Genomic DNA, 22,865 nt, shown 5'->3' on the forward strand with positions numbered 1-22,865 from the left:
GCTTTTGTCACCTGTTTTTATTTTTATTTTTTTAGAGCTCAAAATCATATGATTTTTCTAACATCTACTTTTTTAAGTTATTGAGATTTGGCATAGTTTATAATAAGCAGTACTCGATACTCAAAACAAGACTCTGCTAACATTTTGTATTGAACTTCTAGTACCAGCAAGATCTTAAAAAGCAAAAAAAAATCTAAAAATCAGAGATCTTAAAAATGTGAACATTATGCCCCTTAGATATTTAGAGTAGGATTAAAACTGTGAATGATTAAAATGAGTGAATTCTTTTTTTCGTTTTTTTACTTTATTTTTAATTCAAATTCAGTGAATTAACATATAGTTTATTATTAGTTTCAGAGGTAGAGCTCAGTGATTGATTAGTCTCATATAATATCCACTGCTCATTACATCAAGTGCCCCCCTTAATGTCCATCATCTACTTAACCCATCCCACCACTTCCCCTCCAGCAACCCTCAGTTTGTTCCCTAGAGTTAAGAGTCTCTTATGGTTTGCCTCCCTCTCTGATTTCATCTTGTTTTATTGTTCTCTCCCTTCTCCTAGGATCTTCTGTTTTGTTTCTCAAATTCCACATGAGTGAGATTGTATGATAATTGACTTTCTCCAATTGACTCATTTGCTCAGCATAATGCCCTCTAGTTCCATCCATATCATTGCATATGACAAGATTTCTTTCTTTCTTTCTTTCTTTCTTTCTTTCTTTCTTTCTTTCTTTCTTTCTTTCTTTCTTTCTTTCTTTCTTTGTAATACCACATCTGCTTTATCCATTCATATGTTGATGGACGTCTGGGCTCTTTCCACAGTTTGGCTATTGTGGACATTGCTGCTATAAACATTGAGATGCAGGTGTCCCTTCAGATCACTACATCTGTATCTTTGGGGTAAATACCCAGTAGTGCAATTGCTGGGTCGTAGAGTAGCTCTATTTTCAATGTTTTGAGGAACCTCCACACTGTTTTCCAGAGTGGCTGCATGTTTGCATTCCCACCAACAGTGTAAGAGGGTCCCCCTTTCTCCACATCCTCACCAACATCTATCATTTCCTGACTTTTAATTTTAGCCATTCTGACTGGCATGAAAAATGCATGAATTCTTACATGAAAACAATTAATCATGAGGAAAGAATTCTGAATGCAGTTTGAGAATTCTTACTCTGTATTATTGCATTTTAACTTTGTTAAAGGAGTCCAGTTTATTAACAGAAATGTGGGCCAGTGCTGGCAGGGCATTGCACATTGTCAGAGACAGTGCCTTATGCCCTGTATCCCCAGTACCTCTCATAGCCTCTCACTAGAAAATACTGGATTAAGAAGCCAATGAAGGAACAATTATCTGCATTAAACAGGGATGTAAATTCTCAGAATATGATATGACATGATAGAATTTCTAGGCCATCCCTGAAGAGGGCAGCATTTTATCCTGAGTGCGGCTTTTCCTTTGATCCACTGGAATTGGGCTGCTGCCTCAAGCCATACAGCCCACACAGTGCACAACTACAGTAGTTGTATTCTGTGTGAATGGATTGCCAGAGCACCTCACACTTGACTCTCTTCTCCCTACTGGACCTCAAGAAAAGTTCCCTATCCCCATGGAGTTAGGTAGAGACATAAGATTGACCTAGCCAATGAGCTGTGAGCACAAGAGATGTACCTTTTGACCCTGGCATTTAAGGACTACCTACTGTCTCCTTTGCCAAGGTGACCTTAGAAGCTGTGTTGCTATGGTGGTATCACAAAATCTTAGTGTCTTTGTCCACCAATAACCCACACTGGCCAGAACTGAACATATGGTGCCAGCAAGACAAAATCCTTTCTAGTGGTAAGCTTCTGAGATGCCAGGATCAATGTTTTACCAAGCATACCCAACATACCCTATCCTATTCTGATACCTCTGGCCTGAGAAAATATCAAATGGACAGGGTATAGAAAGAAAAGTTAGGCCAGTTATGTTTTCAGTTGTTGAGTTTTATTCCAATTAACTGTGTCACCCACTAACAATAGAACACCTAATTTCCACAAATGAGCGTTTAGAAAACTGGTCCTCTTATGATTACAAGCCCTAGAAATAAATGGACACAGCCTTAAACTCACAGGATTTATTTAAATTCTTGTTCAAGTTATTGATCCTGAAGAAACTGAAACACTACTGCAGCATTACTTCAGAAAAGCAAGTGAAAGTTTTGACACAATATATTCTTCCTAGCAATATAACTCCAAAGTTAGAGCTATCCAGAACCTCAGAAGAAATTATCTCTTCATTCCAATACTTCTGAAATTCTGTAGGCATCTGCATTCTCCAGATTTCATTACCTACAGCAAATATGCAGATTGCCCTTTTTATTAAGGCTAAGAGGAGAATATAATTTTACATAGAAAACAACATTAATAAATATTAAGGCCCCTTGGGATGTCAACGTTAATGACCAAAGAGAAAACGGTAAGTAATAGCCATTTAAGCAGATATAAATAATTTTCATGATGAAATCATATCTAACACCTAAGTCATTCAACAATAGTTCACAGGTGATTTTGTTTAAATAAACCAATAACACATCTTAAAAGATCCTTGCTTTAAAAGGTGCTGTGACTAATATCCCTGATGAACCCAGATGCAAAAATTCTCAACAAGATATTAGCCAATGGGATCTAATAGTACATTAAGAAGATTATTCACCGTGACCAAGTGGGATTTATCCACAGGATGCAAGGTTGGTTCAATACTCATAAAACAATCAACATGACAGATCACATCAACAAGAGAAAAAACAAGAACTATATGATCCTCTCAATAAATGGAGAGAAAGCATTTGACAAAATACAGCATCCATTCCGGATCAAAATTCTTCAGAGTGTAGGGATAGAGGGAACATTCCTCAGCATCTTAAAAGCCATCTATGAAAAGCCCACAGCAAATATGATTCTCAATGGAGAAACACTGGGAGCCTTTCTCCTAAGATCAGGAACACGACGGGGATGTCCACTCTCACCACTGCTATTCAACACAGTACTAGAAATCCTAGCCTCAGCAATCAGGCAACAAAAAGAAATAAAGGCATTCAAATGGATAAAGAGGAAGTCAAACTCTCCCTCTTAGCAGATGACATGATACTGTACGTAGAAAACCCTAAAGACTCTACCCCAAGATTGCTAGAACTCATACAGCAATTCAGCCATGTGGCAGGATACAAAATCAATGCCCAGAAATCAGTGGCATTTCTATACACTAACAATGGGACTGAAGAAAGAGAAATTAAGGAGTCAATCCCATTTGCAATTGCATCCAAAAGCATAAGATACCTAGGAATAAACCTAACTAAAGACATAAAGAATCTATACCCCAAAAATTACAGAATACTTCTGAAAGAAATTGAGGAAGACACAAAGAAACGGACAAATATTCCATGCTCATGGGTTAGAAGAATTAATATTGTGAAAATGTCAATGCTACCCAGGGTGATTTGCACATTCAATGCAATCTCTATCAAAATACCATGGACCTTCTTCAGAGAGTTGGAACAAATTATCTTAAGATTTGTGTGGAATCAGAAAAGACCCCGAATAGCCAGGGGAATATTGAAAAGGAAAACCACAGCCGGGGGCATCACAATGCCAGATTTCAGGTTGTACTACAATGCTGTGGTCATCAAGACAGTATGGTACTGGCACAAAAACAGACACATAGATCAATGGAACAGAATAGAGATTCCATAAATGGCCCCTCAACTCTATGGTCAACTAACATTTGACAAAGCAGGAAAGACTATCCACTGGAAAAAGGACAGTCTCTTCAAGAAATGGTGCTGGGAAAATTGGACAGCCACATGCAAAAGAATGAAACTGGACCATTCTCTTACACCAGACACAAAGATAAACTCAAAATGGATGAAAGATCTAAATGTGAGACAAGAATCCATCAAAATCCTAGAGAAGAACACAGGCAACACCCTTTTTGAACTTGGCCACAGCATCTTCTTTCAAGATACATCCATGAAGGCAAGGGAAACAAAAGCAAAAATGAATTATTGGGACTTCATCAAGATAAAAAGCTTCTGCACAGCAAAAGAAACAGTCAACCAAACTAAAAGGCAACCTACAGAATGGGAGAAGATATTTGCAAATGACATATCAGATAAAGGGCTAGTATCCAAGATCTATAAAGAACTTATTAAACTCAACAGCAAAGAAACAAACAATCCAATCATAAAATGGGCAAAAGACATGAACAGAAATCTCACAGAGGAAGACATAGACATGGCCAACAAGCATATGAGAAAATGCTCCGTATCACTTGCCATCAGGGAAATACAAATTAAAACCACAATGAGATACCACCTCACACCAGTGAGAACAGTAAAAATGAACAAGACAGGAAACAACAAATGTTGGAAAGGATGTGGAGAAAGGGTGACCCTCTTGCACTGTTGGAGGGAATGTGAACTGGTGCAGCCACTCTGGAAAACTGTGCGGAGGTTCCTCAAAGAGTTAAAAATAGAGCTATCCTATGACCCAGCAATTGCACTCCTGGGGATTTGCCCCAAAGACACAGATGCAGTGAAAGATCGAGACACCTGCACCCCGGTGTTTATAGCAGCAATGTCCATAATAGCCGAACTGTGGAAGGAGCCTCGGTGTCTATCGACAGATAAATGGATAAAGAAGATGTGGTCTATATATACAATAGAATACTACTCAGCCCTCAGAAATGATGAATACTCACCAATTGCTTCAACATGGATGGAACTGGAGGGTATTATGCTGAGTGAAGTAAGTCAATCAGAGGACAATCATCATATAGTTTCACTTATGCAGGGAATATAAGAAATAGTGAAAGGGATTATAAGGGAAAGGAGGGAAAAATGAGTGAGAAAAATTAGAGACGGTAACAAAACATGAGAGACTCCTAACTCTGGGAAACAAAGGGTTATGGAAGGGGAGATGGGTGGGGGATTGGGGGACTGGGTGACAAGCACTTACGGGGACACTTGATGGGATGAGCATGAGTGTTATACTATATGTTGGCAAATCGAACTCCAATAATTAAAAAAGGTGTGCTGTGGTTCTTTGTCAAATTACTCAGTCTTTTAAAAACCTCACTGGCCTTATTGTTAGGCATAAACCTATGTGACCCAATTGGAAAGAAAAAAAATAAAGGAATGAATAGTCATTATATTGCTCTACTCCAATCATTTGACCTGTTCGTTGTCAATGGAGGATATTGGCTGCATCATTCAAGATACACTAGAGCTAACAGAAGGGGAAGATCACAAACAATAATAGTAAATATTCATGTTTGGAGAATCAGAACCAAAACAAGCCTTGTGAAATGCTTTACTATGCTCCAATCATTCTTGTGGCTTTAAGCCAATAAAGGAGAAGAACTAGCCTTCTTCATCCAGTATTTTGCAATGTTTGCACTGTGCTGAAAACTGTAGTTCATTCAAATCAGTAAAGATGCTCCAAAGTCAGCAGCAAATTACTTTTTTTAGTTTTAATTCCAGTATAGTTAATATACAATGTTATATTAATTCTAGATATATAATACAGTGATTCAACAATTCCATATATTACCCAGTACTCATAAATATAAGTGCACTCTTAATCTCCTTCACCTACTGTACTTATCCTCCCTCCCACCACCCCTCTGGTAACCATCTGTTTGTTCTATATAGTTTAGAGTCTGTTTTTTTGGTTTGTAGCAGATTGATTACTTTTATAGCAAAATAAGAAGGTTGTAATTACTGTAAACCAAAATTAGAATTGCCAAATAAATGAGAAAACAGTGTCACATGTGACTTAGTAAGAAGAACATTTCAATATGGCAATTACTTTGGGATCCAGCTATCAGGAACAGGCATGGGATGATTTTAAAGACAGAGTGGTCAGGAGGGTCCCCTGAAATCCCTGGAAAGCCACCCATAGGACTGGAAAATGTTGCATACTCAGCCTCAGCAGGGCTCCTGTCTCTCTAATCCCCGTGGCTTCCCCACCTGGACTAGCCTCCCATCTCCACTGAAAGGAGGAACCAGGCTGGGAACCCATGTATTATTACATTCTTAAAGTTCTCTTCTCCTCTTGACTTTTTTCTTACCAAGTTATCTGGAAGCCCAATCTCTGCCAGATAATCAAGGTTTTCAGTAGCATCTCTCACCAAAGAGAGATATTGCTGGTCATCAATGATTAAAAGACAAAAATCACAACCCTCAGGAAAGGAAGTAGTCTTTGTTGATGATGACATAATAAATATCTATAATTACAGCCACTTAAAAACTTAACCATTGAATGATGGCAGTGAAAATAGCAAATACCTCAAAAATAGGGGTAAGAACCGCCAAAGTCTACTCCTCCAAAAAAAATAAATAAAAGCAAAAACAATGAGAATCCTGGTAAAAGCTGTACACTCCAGCTCCAACCATGTTGTGGCAAAAGGCAAGATTTCATCCTTTTCCTATCAAATGATATACCATATATGCCACTTTTTTATACATTCATCAATTGATGGACACTTGGGCTGCTTCCATACCCTGGCTATCATAAATGATGATGCTGTAAACATAGGGGTGAATGTATCCTTTGGATTATTGTTCTTGTATTCTTTGGTTAAATACCCAGGATTGCAATTGCTGGATCATGAGGCAGTTCTATTTTTTACTTTCTGAGGAATCTCCATGTGGTTTCCAGAGTGGCTGCACCAGTTTGCATTCCCACCAACAGCGTAAGAAGTTTTTTCTCCATATCCTCACCAAAACCTGTGGTTTCTTGTGTTGTTGATTTTGCCATTCTAATAGGCGTGAGGTGATATCTCATTGTAATTTTGCTTTGCATTTCCCTGATGGTAAGTGATGATGTGCATCTTTTCATGTGCTTGTTGACCATCCACAGGTCTTTGAAATAATGTCTGTTCATGTCTTCTGCCCATATTTTATTTGGATTATTTATTTGGGGATATTAAGTTGTATAGTTCTTTATAGATTTTGGATATTAACCCTTTATCAGATGTGTCATTTGCAAATATCTTTTTCTATCCCATGGGTTGTCTTTTAGTTTTGTTGATTGTTTCCTTTGCAGTGCAGAGGCTTTTTATTTTGAAGTAGCCTGAATTTTTTTTTTTGTTTGTTTGTTTGTTTCCCTCGCCTCAGGAGGCATATCTAAAAAGAAGTTTCTGTGACCAATGCCAAAGAAGTTACTGCCTATAGGATTTTGATGGCTTCAGGTCTCACATTTAGTTAGGTCTTTAATCCATGGTGAATTTCTTTGGGGGGATGGTGTAAGAAAGGGGCCAGTTTCATTCTTCTGCATATTGCTGTCCAGTTTTAACAAACCATTTGTTGAAGAAACTGTATTTTTCCCATTGGATATTCTTTCTGCTTTCTTGAAGATTAATTGACCATATAATTGTGGGTCTATCTCTGGGTTTTCTATTCTGTTCTGCTGATCTATGTGTCTATCTTTGTGCCAGTACCATACTGTTTCAATTACTATAGCTTTGTAATGTAACTTGAAATCTGGAATTGTGATGCCTCCAGCTTTGCTTTTCTTTTTCAAAGTTATTTTGGCTATTTTGGTATCTTTTGTGGTTCCATACAAATTTCAGGATTCTTTGTTCTAGTTCTTTGAAAAATGCTGCTGGTATTTTGGTAAGGATTGCATTAAATGTGTAGATTGCCTTGGGTAGTATAGAAAATGTAACAATGTTTGTTTTTCCAGTCATGAGCATGAAATATCATTCCATTAGTATCCTTTACAATTTCTCTCATCAATGTCATAGTTTTCAGAGTACAGGTTTTTCACCTTTAGGTTTATTCTTAGGTGTCTTATAGTTTTTGGTGCAATTATAAATGGTATTCATTCCTTGATTTCTCTTTCTGCTGCATCATTTGTATAAAAAAGTGCAACAGATTTCTGTACACTGACTTTGTATCATTCAATTTTACTGAATTTGTTTATAAGTTCTAGTATTATTTTCGTGTCGTGTTTTTTTATATATATAGTATGATGTCATCTGCACATAGTGACAGTCTTACTTTTCCTTACTAACTTGGATGCCTATTTATTTATTTATTTATTTATTTATTTATTTATTTAGTCTGCTGTAGTTAGGACTCATAATACTATGTTGAATTAAACTGGTGAAAATGGACATCCTTGTGATCAGGAACAACCGATCATTAAGGAAAAGCTCTGTTCTTCCTCCATGAAGGATGATGTTAGCTGTGGGTGTTTCATATATGGCCTTCATTATGCTGGGGTATGTTTCCTCTAACTCTACTTTGTTGAGGGTTTTTTTTTTTATCATGAATGGATGTTTGTACTTTGTCAAATACTTTTTCTGCATCTATTGGAATGATCATATAGTTCTTATCCTTTCTCTTATTGACAAGATGTATCACATTGATTGATTTGCAAATATTCAACTACCCTTGCAACTCAGAATGAATCTCACTTGATTCTGGTGAAAGATTTTTTATTAATGTATTGTTGAATTTGGTTTGCTAGTATTTTGTTAAGAGTTTTTGCATCTATGTTCTCATGGATATTGGCCTGTAGTTCTCTTTTTTAGTCGTGTCTTTATCCGGTTTTGGTGTCAACATAATGCTGGCCTCATAGAATGAATTTGGAAGTTTTCCTTTCTTTTCTATTTTTTGGAATAGTTTAAGAAGAATAGGTATTAACTCTTCTTTAAATATTTGGTAGAATTCACATGTAAAACCATCTGGCCCTGGACTTTTGTTTGTTGGAAGTTTGTTTTTCTATTACTGACTCAATTCCTTTGCTGGTTATTGGTCTGTTCAAATTTTCTATTTCTTCCTGTTTCAGTTTTAGTAGTTTGAATGTTTCTAGGAATTTATCCATTTCTTCAAGGTAGTCTAATTTGTTGGTATGTAGTTTTTATAATATTCTTTTAGGATTATTTGTATTTCTGTGGTGTTGGTTGATATTTTTCATCTCTTGTTTGTGATTTTATTTGAGTCCTTTCTATTTTTTTTCTTGGTAAGTCTGGCTAGAAGTATATAATTTTTGTTGATTTTTCAAAGAATCAGCTCCTCATTTCATTGATCTGTTCTCTTTGACTTTTTGGTTTCTATATTATTTCTTTCTGCTCTAATCTTTATTATTTCCTTCCTTCTCCTGACTCTAGGTTTTGTTTTCTTTCTCTATCTCCTTTATGTGCAAGGGTAGGTTGTTTGATATTTTTCTTGCTTATTGAGGTGAACCAGTATTGCTGTAAAGTTTCCTCTTAGAACCATTTTCACTGCATCCCAGAAGTTTTGGACTGTTGTGTTTTCATTTCCATTTGCTTCTATGCACTGTTTTATTTCTTGTTTGATTTCCTGGTTGACCTATTCATTGTTTAGCAGTATGTTATTTAATGTCTATGTATTTGTGGTTTTTCCAGGTTTTTTTCTCTTGGTTGACTTCTAGTTTCATAGCATTATGGTCAGAAAAGACACATGGTGTGATTTTTATTTTCTTGAATTTGTTGAGGCTTATTTTGCGGGCTAATATGTGATCTGTTCTGGAAAATATTCCATGTACCCTTGAAAGGAATGTGTATTCTAGGGATCCCTGGGTGGCGCAGCGGTTTGGCGCCTGCCTTTGGCCTGGGGCGCGATCCTGGAGACCCGGGATTGAATCCCACGTCGGGCTCCTGGTGCATGGAGCCTGCTTCTCCCTCTGCCTATGTCTCTGCTTCTCTCTCTCTCACTGTGTGCCTATCATAAATAAATAAAATTAAAAAAAAAAAAGAATGTGTATTCTACTGTTTTAGGATGGAATGTTCTAAGTATGTCTGTTAAATCCATCTGGTCAAGTGTGTCATTTAAAGCCATTTTTCCTTGTTGATTTTCTCTTTAGATGATCTTCCCACTGATGTAAGTGGGTTGCTACTACTATTGTATTATTATCAATTCGTTCCTTTATGTTTGTTATTAAATGTTTTATGTATTTGGGTGCATAAATATTTACAATTGTTATATCTTCTTGTTGGATTGCCCCCTTTATTATTACATAGTGTTCTTCTTTGTCTCATTACAGTTTTTGTTTTAAAGTCTACTCTACAGATGCCTGGGTGGCTCAGTGGTTGAGCATCTGCCTTTGGCTCAGGTCATGATTCCAAGTCCTGCATCAGGCTCCCTACAGGGAGCCTGCTTCTCCCTCTGCCTATGTCTCTGCCTCTATCTGTGTGTCTCTCATGAAAAAATAAATAAAATATTTTAAAAAATATAAAGTCTACTTTGCCTAATATATGTATTGCTATTCCAGCTTTCTTTTGACATTTCTTTTGCACAATAAAAGTTTCCATCCTCTTACTCTCAATCTGCAGGTGTCTTTAGGTCTCAAATGGGTCTCTTGTAGACAGCATGTAGATGGCTCTTATTTATCTATTCTCTCACCCTATGTCTTTTGATTGAGCATTTAGTCCACTTACACTCAGAATAATTACTGATAGATATGTATTTAGTGCCATTTTATTATTTGTTTTGTGGTTATTTCTGAAAGATTTTCTTATTCTTTATTGTCTTTCCCTTTCTCATGGTTTACTGATTTTCTTTAGTGATATATTTGGATTTCTTTCTCTTTATTCTTTTCATATTTATTAGTGGTTTTTGATTTGTGGTTACCATTAGGATTGTATATTAACCTCTTTTACAAATAGCAGTCTATATTAAGTTGATGGTCATTTTAAGTTTGAATTCATTGTTTACTCCTCTCTTCCCCACATTTTAGGTATATGTCATCATATTTTACATCCTTTCAATTTATGAGTTCCTTGGCTGATTTTTTTATAGAAATATTCACTTTTTTACTGCTTTTGTGTCTCCTATCTTTATATTGCTACTTGTGTTCTCTCCTTTCCACTCAAAGAGTCCCCTTTAATATTTCTTGCAGGACTGGTTTAGTGGTCATGAACTCCTATAGCTCTTGTTTATCTGGAGACCATTCTCTTATTCCCAGTGATAGCTTTGCTGGATTGAGTATTAATTACTGCAGCCTTTTCCTATTCAGCACTTTGAATATATCATGCCACTCCCTTCTGGCTTGCAATGTTTCTGTTAAAAATCTCCTGCTACCCTTCTACATTTTCCCTTGTAAGTTAGTGACTTCTTTTGTCTCACTGCTTTTAAGTTTTCTTTATCATTATATTTTGCCTATTTAGTTACAGTATGTCTTGCTGTGATTTTGTTTGATTTTGTTGGGAGTTCTCTGTGCTCCTGGATCTGGATATCTGTTTCCTTCCCCAGATTAGGAAGGTTTTTGGCTATTTTTTCTTCAAATACATTTTCTGCCCAACTTTTCTCTCTCTTCTTCTTCTGGGAATCTATTATACAAATGTTATTACATTTGATGAAGTCACTGAGTTCTCTAAGTCTATTCTTATTTTGCATAATTCTTTTTTTTAAAAGATTTTATTTATTTATTCATGAGAGACACAGAGAAAGGAGAGGCAGAGACACAGGCAGAGACAGACACAGGGTCCATGCACGGAGCCTGATGGGCTCGATCCCAAGACTCCAGGATCATGCCCTGGGCCAACGGCAGGCGCTAAACAGCTGAGCCACCCAGGGATCCCACATTTTGCATAATTTTTATATCTCCCTTTTGTTCAGCTTGATTACTTTCCATTACTTTGTCTTCTAGGTAACTAATTTGTTCCTCTACTTCTTCCAGCCTGCTGTTTTTCCATCAAATTCTTATTTTGATTATTGTGCCTTTTATCTCTATGTTATTCTTTATCTCTGTGTTAAAAGAGTCTCACTGATGTCTTCCACTTTTTTCTCAAGTCCAGGGAGTATATTATTATTGCTTTAAATTCTCTCATGCATGTTATGTAGATCTGTTTCACTTAGATTTTTGCCCAAGGGCTTGTCCTATTTTTTCATTTGGGATAAATTTCTCTGTCTCGTTTTGTGTAACTCTGTGTCTGCTGTGTGCTAAGAAAGCCAGCTGTGTCTCCTGCTCTTGAAAATAGTACTTTATGAAGAGGTCCTGGGGTCCCTAAAGTGGTATGTTCCCTGTTCACCAGAACCTGACACTTAAGGAGAGTATCCTATGTGTGTTACTTACCCTGTGCTGTTGTGCCTAGAGTCACTTTTCCTTTCAGTGTGGTCATCTGCACCAACTCTCTGACTTGTGAGCTGTGCTTGCTTTCTGTGGTATTAGTGATACCACCTGGCAGGCCAGCTCTGAGGAGGTGTGCCTGTCAGAGAACTTGGTAACAGGGCAGCAGTATAGCAAAGTTTTCACTAGTCCACTACTCCTACCCTGTATCCCTCGAAGCACTATGAAAGCAGGGCTTCATGCCAGGCTGCCAGAGGCACGAGGCTGGGCACAGCTGGGCCTAGCACTTGAGGGTGACTGGCGGTGTGCAATTGGGTGCGCAGTGTGGTGGATGGGTGGTGGCAGCTATGTACCTGGCTGCTGAGTGCAGCATGCATGCAAATGTGGCTGGTGTGTGTGATTGACCACTGTGTGCTATGTTGCTAGGGGTACACAGCTGGGTGCCCCATGCAAGGGTGCCTAGGCATGTCATGATTCAGTGGCTGGGGGCACATGGCTGAGTGTGGCATGTAAGGGCAGCTCGAGGTGCATGACTAGGTGCAGTGTAGAGTAGTGGTAGGGGCATTTGACTGGACACCATTGAGGATGTACATGGTACCCTGGAGAAGCTATGTACCAAGTCTGATTGTGGAGCATGTGCAGCTTTAACAAAATTTGCCCTGAACCCAGGGCCAAGGCTAGTAGGCTTAGAGTAAGTTAGTCCTCAGGAGAACTCATGCATGTGGTACGCTGCTAGAGGATTAGTTAGCAAGTATCTATGCATCTGGGGCTCTCACAGGGTGGCTCTGTGTTTATACTACAGACTGGGGGAGGAAAATAGTGCTTGCCAGTTCCTTTGTTTTCAAAGAAGTCCCCCAACATACTCCAAAATTAGTATGAACAGGTCTCCTGTTTTCCCCCAGCATTGTATAAAGTATCATTTTCATGTTGCCTCTCCACATAGGCTACTGTCTCTTTAAGGGAGCAACCCAGCTATCTCTCACCCTCCAGCTTACCTTGTGCTGACTCAGCAAACTTTTAAAGCTCCAGGCTCCAAGTACCACTGGTTTTATAAACTCACAGAATTTAGCCCTTCTGATTTTTAAGCCAAACCACATGGGGATTAATCTTCCTCATGTAAACAACACACTCTTTAAATCAATGGGTCAAAGAAGAGATCATAATAAAATTAGACAATACTTGAAATGAATGGAAATGAAAACACAAAACAAAAATTTTGGATGCATCACAGTAGCACTAAGAGGGAAATTTATAGCTGTAAACACCTTCATTCAAAAAGAGGAAAGATCTCAGGCGGATAATCTAATCTTCCATTTTAAGACTGGGGGGTTGGGGGGAAGAACAAACTAAACCTAAAGCAAGCGGAAGGAAGGAAACAAAGACGAAAATGATAATAAATGAAACAAAGAATCAAAAGATAATAGAGATAGTCAGCAACCAAAAGAGCAACAAAATTGACAAGCATTTAGCTAGACTGAGCAAGAAAAGTAGGGACATTACCAGAGAACTTAAATGAGTTTAAAAAGATTATAACATACAGACAAACCTCATTTTATTGCACTTCACTTGATTGCATTTTGCAGACACTGTTTTTTAGAAATTGAAGTTATGTGGCAACCTGCATCCAGCAAGTCTATCAGCACCATTTTTTCCAACATTATTTGCTCACTTCATGTCTCTGTGTCACTTATTGTAATTTTCACAATATTTCAAGTGTTTAAATTATTATTTAAAAAATTATTATTATATTTGTTATAATAATCTGTGACCAGTGATCATGACCCATGAAAAGCTCAAATGATGGTTGACATTTTTAGCAATATTTTTAAATTAAAGTACGTACACTTTTTTTTTCGACATAATGCTATTGCACACTTAATAGACCACAGTGTAAACATAATTTTATACACACTGGGAAACCAAAAAAATTCATTTACCTTACTTTATTGTGATATTTGCTTTATTGCAGTGGTTTGGAACTAAACCCACAATATCTCTGAGGTATGCCTGTAATACTATGGAAAAAAATTTTAATTAGATAACCTAGATAGAGTGGACAAATTTCTAGAAAGACACAAATTACTGAAACTGGCTGAAGAAGAAATAAAACATCTGAATATATCTATTTGACTAAAGAGATTGAATTATTCATTATAAGATAAATAAGTACAGGGATCTAATGTACAACATGAAGCTATAGCTACACTGCTGTATGGTATATACAAAAATCGTAGAGAGTAAATTCTAAGAGTTCTCATCACAGGAGAAATTTTATTTTTTTCTTCTTTCTTTTGTTTTTACTGTACCTACATGAGAAAATAAATTTTAGCTGGACATACTGTAGTAATCTTTTCACAATACACATAAATCAAACTATCATTCTGTATGCCTTAAACTTATACAGCAATGTATCAATTATTCTTTAATAAAACTGTGGGATAAAGTTTTAAAAAAAAAATATCCCTCCCTCACACCATATATAAAAATAATGGATCGTAACCTAAATGGAAGATCCAAAATTCTAAAACTCTAGAAGAAAGCAGAAGTACATAACTTTATGATGTTGGATTAAGCAATGGTTTGTTAGATATAACCCTAAAAGCACAAGGAACAAAAGAAAGAAATAGATAAATTGGACTTCGTCAAAATAAAAACTTTTGTGCTTCAAAGGAAACCATCAAGCAAAAAGAAAATCCACAGAATAAAAGAAAATGTTTACTAATCATATATCTGATGAGTGACTAGGGTCCCGACTATCTGAAGAACTTTATAATTCAACAACAACCAAAAGACAAGCCAGTTTAAAAATGGGTAAAGTATTTTAAGACATTTCTCCAGAGAAGATAAACAAATGGCCACAAGCACATGAAAAGATGATCAACAACATTAGCCATTAACCATCTCATTAACATAATTAGGCACTACTTCACACCCTGAAGTATAGATATAATCAAAAAGATAGACAATAACTAGTGTTGGTGAGGATGTGGGGAAACTGGAACCCTCATCCAATGCTCTCAGGAATATAAAATTTAAGGTGCTGGGAGAACAGTCTATTGGTTCCTCAAAAAGTTAAAGCTATATATATATATATATATATATATATATGCAAGCTTGCATTCCATAGTGAGGAACGAGCCAATAGGTAAATGCTCCCCCTCTCCATGCAACTCCAGGACAGACCTGAGACATATTCCATACTTCTTCTCAGACAACCCTATGGGATAGAGTTACCGGTGGCCCACATCAGTGGCCAGAGGATTATGTAGCCTTGTTTTGGCTTTCTCTTTTCACTATTCCGCTTCCATGTTTCCACGGTGTAGTGGTTATCACATTTCACTAGCACTACTCTGCCTCCCTATCCTTCACTTCTCTTCCCTGGAATTATATTTCCCAATGAAAGACCCACACACAAGCCTTTGCCCAGGCTTTACTCTCTAAAGTACCCACGCTGAGTCAGCCATGTCTAAAATTCTCATAATTAAGTTAGAATCTATAAGAAGCAATAAGAAGTTTGTTCATGCATTCTGTACCCTGTATCTTGTATCTATTAACTGTAGGCAGTTACACAAGGCACTGAAGAGAGAAAAGTTTAGCAGACATGGACCATGCCCTGGAGTCTACCTGGGGCAAGGAGGATACTTTAAGACAGAGACACAAACAAACCATTATAATAACACGTGAGTTCTAGATCTAAGGCATGTAGAAGGTGCTTGGAATTCCAGGTAGGTATTTAACCATGTCCAATGCTGGCAAACACGTGGAGTAGTTGGAGCTCCCAAGCATTGCTATGGGAGCATAAGCTGCTATAGCCAGTCTGGAAAATGGTGCAGCAGTTTCTTTTAAAGCTAAAGATACACCTAGCACATGATACCTACCCACACATAGGTAATTACCCAATAGAAGTGAAAACTTAAGTTCATGCAAAACCATGTACACAAATAATTAGACTAGGTCTTCTCACAATCACCAAAAACTGGAAACAATTCAAATGTCTTTCAATGGGTGATGGGATAAACAAAATGTATCCATACCATGGAAGACTACTCAGCAACAAAAAGAATGAACTATTGATATACAAAGCAACTTAGATGAATTTGAAAGGTTTTATGCTGTGTGAGAGAAGCCAATCCCAATTCCAAAAATTGCAAAAAATCTGATTTTATGTATTAGACCTTCTCTAAAAGACAAAACTATAGTGACAGAGAACATATCAGGATGTGCTGGGATTAAGGCAGGGGGCAACTAATAAAGGGTAACACTGAAGTTTTTGGGGGTGATGAATCTGTTCTGTATTCCAATTGTAGTGATGGTTACACAAATCTGTATCTTTGTTAAAATACATAAAACTTTGTACCAAAAGGAAAAGTCCATTTTTCTCTATGGTAACTTAAAAAATAAGAAAGAAAAGGAGAATGAGAATTAATGTTGTGTTTAAGTTATGATGTTTAAATGAAGGAATGTGTTATGATGATGCTATGTTTTGTTACATGGCATAATCTGATGTTATATGACACCATATGGTAATTATGTGATGTCACATTGTACACAGTGTTATATGACACCACTTTATCATATATCATGCTGTTTTATATAATGTCATGTGTTTCATGATGTTATATGACAGCATGTAGTCATTATGCTCAACTTAAACAGCACATCACATTCAAAACAGCAAATCACCAAAGTTACATCTACTGACTGTAGCACTGGGAAAATCTTGCATCAATTTTGCTCCTATTCCCATTAGCAGGGTTACTATAAGGAAACTATGCTCCACTTAAAATATGTGCTAATTGAACTTTTCTCCTCATCAATTCAACTCTTTCATCATGATGAATGAAAATATATGGGTTATGTATTCCAGGATCCCCAAATAAAATAATTTCTTCACCAACCCTAACTGAAAATACGAGATTTAAAAGCTTCTTATTTAAGAAGCCCCTGGGTCACAGATTTAACAACCATGCAAAGAGAGGTGCAACATCTTAGTAAAAAGCGTTCTCAGGCTAAAATAAAAAGTTTTGCAGTAATCAAGATTTTAAAAGTCCATATAGTTAAAGATGTGACTTTAAATTTTTAAAGTATTGTTATTTATACAGTGATTGCTGCCAAATGCTGACAAAATTGCATGCAAACTCCCATATCTTTTAGTCTTTAAAATACATGCTATGTTCTTTTAAAGTGTGATTCCAAATAAAATTAGAAACAAAATATTCTGAAAATAACCAAAAGAATTATCTAATGGAACCCTTCTGCCCACAAACACCAGTTTTATTGTATTTTATTGTATTTGCTTAATTACCAGTGGTAACATCTCTTAAAGGTTTATAATGCTAAAATTACATTATGTCTGCAGCATTATTCAAAATAATTACATTGCACAATAATTTCTAGATGTAATACACCAAATTCAATTAAAACTCATGACATTTTTACAATGTAAAATGTAAAAGCATTGTGGCTTTTACAATGGCATTCTTTGGCATTCTTCTTTAATACATCAGGATTCTATGTGGATTGGCTCTCAGGTGTGGATAAAGAATACTTGTCATCTTAGAACTCAGCTCAGGCTGCCTGGCAAATTGGATTTGAGATTATTTAAGGAAATAAATTCTGAGAGGTTGTGAACACATGATATAAAGCTGGACACCCAGTCAAAAGCATGTATATCGTGTACTATGTATAAGACATTAGCAATGTGTCTTTCTACATATGACAGAAAAGGGAAATTAATCTACAATCTAATATACCTAATAGTAGCCTAGATCCAAAGGAGCAATGATGTGGTTGTGAATAACTGAAGCTTGCTCACATTATCCATCTATTTTACAAAGTGAAGAGGCTTTGCTTTCTATAGAAGTTATCTTCTTCAAATGTTGCAGTACAACAAATTTTTATAAAAAGATAGTTAACAGGGGAACCTGGGTGGCTCCATGGTTGAGCATCTGCCTCATGACCCCGGGGCCCTGGGATTGAGTCCCACATCAGGCTCCCACAGGGAGCCTGCTTCTCCCTCTGCCTGTGTCTCTCATGAATAAATAAATAAAATCTTAAAAAAAAATAGTTAACATATCTTAACAGAGCTTCCTCTTGAGGGAAAACCATAAATCTTTTGGCTATAAAGAAAATACTCCTTGATAGGACTTCAAATTTACCTTTCTCATATAAACCTGTACATACATGTGAGGTGCATTTTGGGAATGATTTGGATTTTGTTTTGCTGTAATAGCACCAATATAGATAACTGTAAATCAGTAAGAAAAACCTAAGGAATGTGTAAAATACTGATGAAGAGTGGAGAAATGTCAGGGTCAAGAAGACATCTGGTGAGCTCATTCTGCGAGATAAGCATATCTCAGGTGGGGACAGGCCCTGCAACCTCAACACAGGGCTTGAGAAAACAGAAAGTGAGAGCCATAGCACTGAGGAAGCAACAGAAGAGAAACCTAGGGAGAGGATGGAGAAGGGGTTCTGCGCTATGGGGAAAACAGATGCACCATGGGGGACAGACTTCTTGCACTCCTCTGGCTTGTTCAGTCCTTCATCTAAACCTCAAGTTGCACAAACTACAGGACTGTGTCCTTGCTGATAGGACCTCTTGTCTCTTCTGGGGGTGCTTCTCAAGCAACAGTTTAAAGATCTGGTTATCAAGTATGAAAGAGATAATAATACCTACTCTACTTCATATTTCCTGTAGTGTTAAACCATGAAGGGGCTGAGAACCCCTGCACTGAGACACTAGGGGCTGGAGATGCATCTCTCTCTCTCTCTCTCTCTCTCTCTCTCTCTATCTCTCTCTCTCTCTATTCCGGAAAATAAAAAGAGAGGTAGTGGATAAAAGTTTCCTTCTTTCCATCAAAGGCTAGCCATACTCCACATCAGCCCTCCTCACCCATTTCTAGGAACAAACTTTGAAATCTTACCTTCCAGACTATGACAGCAATTGCAAAACCTATCAACATACGGTAACAAAAAATTAGACTCACCAAGATCAAGATGAACACCAGGGACAAATGAATTGAGAAAGAACATGAAGATAACAAATCCCAACACCATCAGGCATTTGGTGAGCAGAATCTTGTCTGATATCCTGTGCTGTGAGAGAGGAAAATGCAACTCATTTACTGGGTACTATCTTCTATTTCCTGCAATATGTCCATCATCCTACATAACTTGAATTACTACAAATTTCTCCTGAAGATTAAAAATATAACTTCTTGAACTTGAAGGAAGATGATAAGGTAATTCATTACAAGGAAGACTGTATAGATTTGGGATTACAGCATTCAAAACCTGTATAAAAAAATAAACACAATAAATTTAAAATATAGTATAGGAGTGCCTGGGTGGGTCACTCTGTTAAGCAACTATCTTCAGCTCAGGATCCTGGGATCAAGCCCCATGTGGCTCCCTGTTCAGTGGAGAGTCTGCTTCTCCCTTTCCCTCTGCTCCTTCTCCCTACCCATTCTCTCTCCCTCTCCCTCTCAAATAAGTGAATAAAATCTTTATATATATAAAACACCTGGCTAAATAGCTTCTCAACATGATGCAGAAAGTGCTCCCAGCCTCACCACAAGCAGTAGGTGAGATCTTGGCCAATCACTGAGGAATAATATATGACTTCCAAGGATCTGGCCATGCATTTCCACAGGTGCTACATGCTCATATCCTTTTAATTCAACTATTCTCCTATTACACAAATCCCTGCTCATGGTGGCACTGAGGTTAACATGTTCTTACAATAACATGACTCCCACTTACTGTATCCTTTCATGTTCACAGAGACCCTAAAAGGCACTTGGCAATGCCCTAATCACCAAAATGACATCCATTGGAGCCTCAAAAGCTGTTCATGGCTAAGGGGAGGTGCCAGAGGGCTCTATAGTACCTTCATTAACCTCAGAGATGCAGACCTCGTTGCAGTGGATCTGAGCTACAGGGGCAAGATAGGGCAAGGTCTCCAGAGGCTGCTGGGCTCTGAGGCCACAGCTGTGTGGAGCTAGGGAAGGGAGAACAGTCCCAGAAAACCTGTACAGAAGGGCACTGAGTAATCCTGCCCCACCAATCAGGCCCCTGTATGAATCGTACTCCACCATGTGAACTAACAACTGTGTCATGTCCTTTCTTAAACATAGTCCCACTAGCACATCTGTCTGTCTACATCTGTGTCTATCTAGAATTAGATATAAGTATAGCTATGGGTATAAATATGGATATAGGGAGAGACAGAGACAGATACTTATGGGTATGCACATGGATAGAGATAGAGACAGAGTTAGAGATAGATGATACAGGTATAGTTAGAGAGAGAGAGAGAGAGAGAGAGAGAGAGAGAGACAGATGTGTGTATAGGTATAGATTTTTCTCTCTGGATTTCTCTGGTCATGCAGTTAGAGATGCTGCCATAAAAACCACAAGCATATTCCTCCAGTTTACACTGGCTCTGGCTGTAGTCCCCAGCCCCCTGCTCACCGATCATGTGGGCCATCTCCTGAACATCTGTCCTCCTTCCTCACCTACTGCCTAAGCTTGTGGCTCAACTGGCCACAAGCCAATTCATCTTCCTCTTCCCACCTCCAAGGAAGGCCAATTTGCCAGATGAGTCTGCGATGGTGAATTAGGAAGAAAAGGGCATGGCATCTCACCTCTTGTGAGGGGAAACACTACATAACTTCTGTATAGCCATGTTAATCATAGAAAATGGGTATTTTCATGGGCAGTTCCAGAATTGGAAACGGAGGGAGCAGGCAAGTCAAAGAATATTCTAGCATCACTTGCCTGGGATAAGTGGGAATGATCCAAAGTTTGTGCTTATCTGTTATTCTGGGTGTTTGTCAAATTTTCTCCTTTTGGCTACAGAAGCTATCACAGTAAGAACTCTTACATATTATAAGCTCCTTGCTTGTCCCTTCCACCTCTCCTCAATCCTTATCCACCAGGTACACGGAGAGGTACACAATCTCTTCCCTAACTCACAGCTAGCACTACACGGTCTAGCAAAGCAGGCAGTGTCTGCATAAGCCTGGGGTCCAGAAAAGTGTCATAGCTACACCCTTCTTTCCTAACCCTAACCATCTCGGAGATTGGGAAGACAGGCCCAAAGAACATATTACCCACCAGGACCTCATATCCAAATTTCCTTTAAAAAGGGACAAAATGTTCTTACCATAATAAGAAAGTGGATACTCACCCTCTCCCTGCCCCCCCAGGAAAGAAACTACCTGGATTCAAAAGTTCACAAAGATACAAATATCTCAAAGCAGATCTGGAGCAGAGTTTTCTCGGCTAGGAGTGGCTAGGAGAAGGGCACTATGTGTCCTCAGCTACACTAAGAAAGTCTGTGAAGGCAGGAAAATTAGCAATAGGACCCAAAAGTCAGAGTCCACCAGAAGGAGAACCATATGAAGAACACACACATACACTTCATCTCTGTCCCAAACACTTCTCCATCTCACACAGCATGCCTCACCTGAGTCAGTCTCCACAATCTCATCCACACAATGGGAACCACAAGACTTGCCTTTTAGGATCAAGAAGATCTTCAAGAGCCTCAGGCACCCAGGCAACTTTCTCTGCAGCCAAATTAACCATAGGAAGGGCCATCCAATCTCAAAGGGCTAGAAAAATTTTGACTTTTCAATTTCTGGACAAAGTAAGCCTACCATGTCAGGGAAATGATTTTCCCATTAACTATTAGAAATAACTTATGCCTTACATACAACTACAGGAATAAAAAGAGAAATTACTTTCAGTCTTAACTTTGTGTGAAACAAGAGGTAAATCAGAAACCCTTAAGAGAAGAAACCACAATACCTTTTTTTGTAGTTCCTGGATATTGGTCTCCCAATTTTTATCTTCCTGTGAGATTTGTCTAAAGGAGAAAAAGGCAGACTCATTATTTTCATAGTGATATAGGGCAGCAACCAGCAGCACATTTAGCATGGACCTCTGGCCCAGATACCACCCACTAAGTCACACCTGAAGTAGTCACGTAATGGTGCACACCTAGTCACAGAAGGTGACCAGTGGAGCTGGGTTTATGGATTGGGAAAGATACTCCATCTATATTTCCAAAGAAAAGTAACACAGGAAATGAATGGAATGTTAATGAGGTATGTGAAGGCATATGTATGTGTGAGCATGAGTTCAGAGAACATCAGAAGAACACTGACCAAAATGTGAACAAGGGGAATAATGATACGCTACTTTTGTATATCTCTTCTTACTTTCTACTTTTCTACAGTTTTTTTTTTTTTCAAAACGAGGTCATGCTATATTTATAACTAAACTAATGGAAAAAAATAGTAAAAGAAATACCACTTGCTTTGGTGGTGATTTTTATCAATTAGAACAGTGGAGAATTTAATTTTAATGAGCACTAGCATGTCATAAGTATCAAAGGAGGCTGATCACACAGCCAGAATATACCCTAAAAGAAATCACAGCAGACCCAGGTGAATCCTGAGGACAATTTTTTAAAAGAATATGTAAAAACAAGACCTGCAGGGCCATCACCTGCCTTAGATCATCTTCATTCTACTCAGCTCTTCAGTGGCTGTGTGGCTTTGCAAAGCCACTACCATCTTCAGGCCCTAGTTTTTCTATCTGTGAACAACACAGGATGAGCTGATAGAAACTGGTGAACCTCGGAGCCCATGTTTCCTCACATTTGTAACCCTGAGATACACCTCACAGCAGACAAAGGATGTTGAAGCTTGAAAGTCAATGGGTCAATCGCTCAATACATTTAGAGCAATTTACTCCTGCATCTTTAATTTACAAAGTTT

At 37.9% G+C, this 22,865-nt stretch overlaps 1 protein-coding gene across 3 annotated transcripts in view; it reads right to left on the reverse strand.

Annotated features, from left to right (window-relative positions):
* The window catches only part of OCA2 (OCA2 melanosomal transmembrane protein), a 409,422-nt gene that overhangs the window by 213,003 nt on the left and 173,554 nt on the right, over positions 1-22,865 (reverse strand). For all 3 annotated transcript variants that reach the window (XM_041751148.1, XM_041751149.1, XM_041751147.1), the window contains 2 exons: positions 21,892-21,949; positions 19,065-19,173 (listed from right to left, as the gene is read on the reverse strand). In XM_041751148.1, the coding sequence (XP_041607082.1) occupies positions 19,065-19,173; positions 21,892-21,949 (167 nt within the window). The remainder of the gene's footprint in view (positions 1-19,064; positions 19,174-21,891; positions 21,950-22,865) is intronic.

The sequence above is a fragment of the Vulpes lagopus genome, chromosome 4 (assembly GCF_018345385.1).
Source record: "Vulpes lagopus strain Blue_001 chromosome 4, ASM1834538v1, whole genome shotgun sequence".
Lineage (NCBI taxonomy): Eukaryota > Metazoa > Chordata > Mammalia > Carnivora > Canidae > Vulpes > Vulpes lagopus.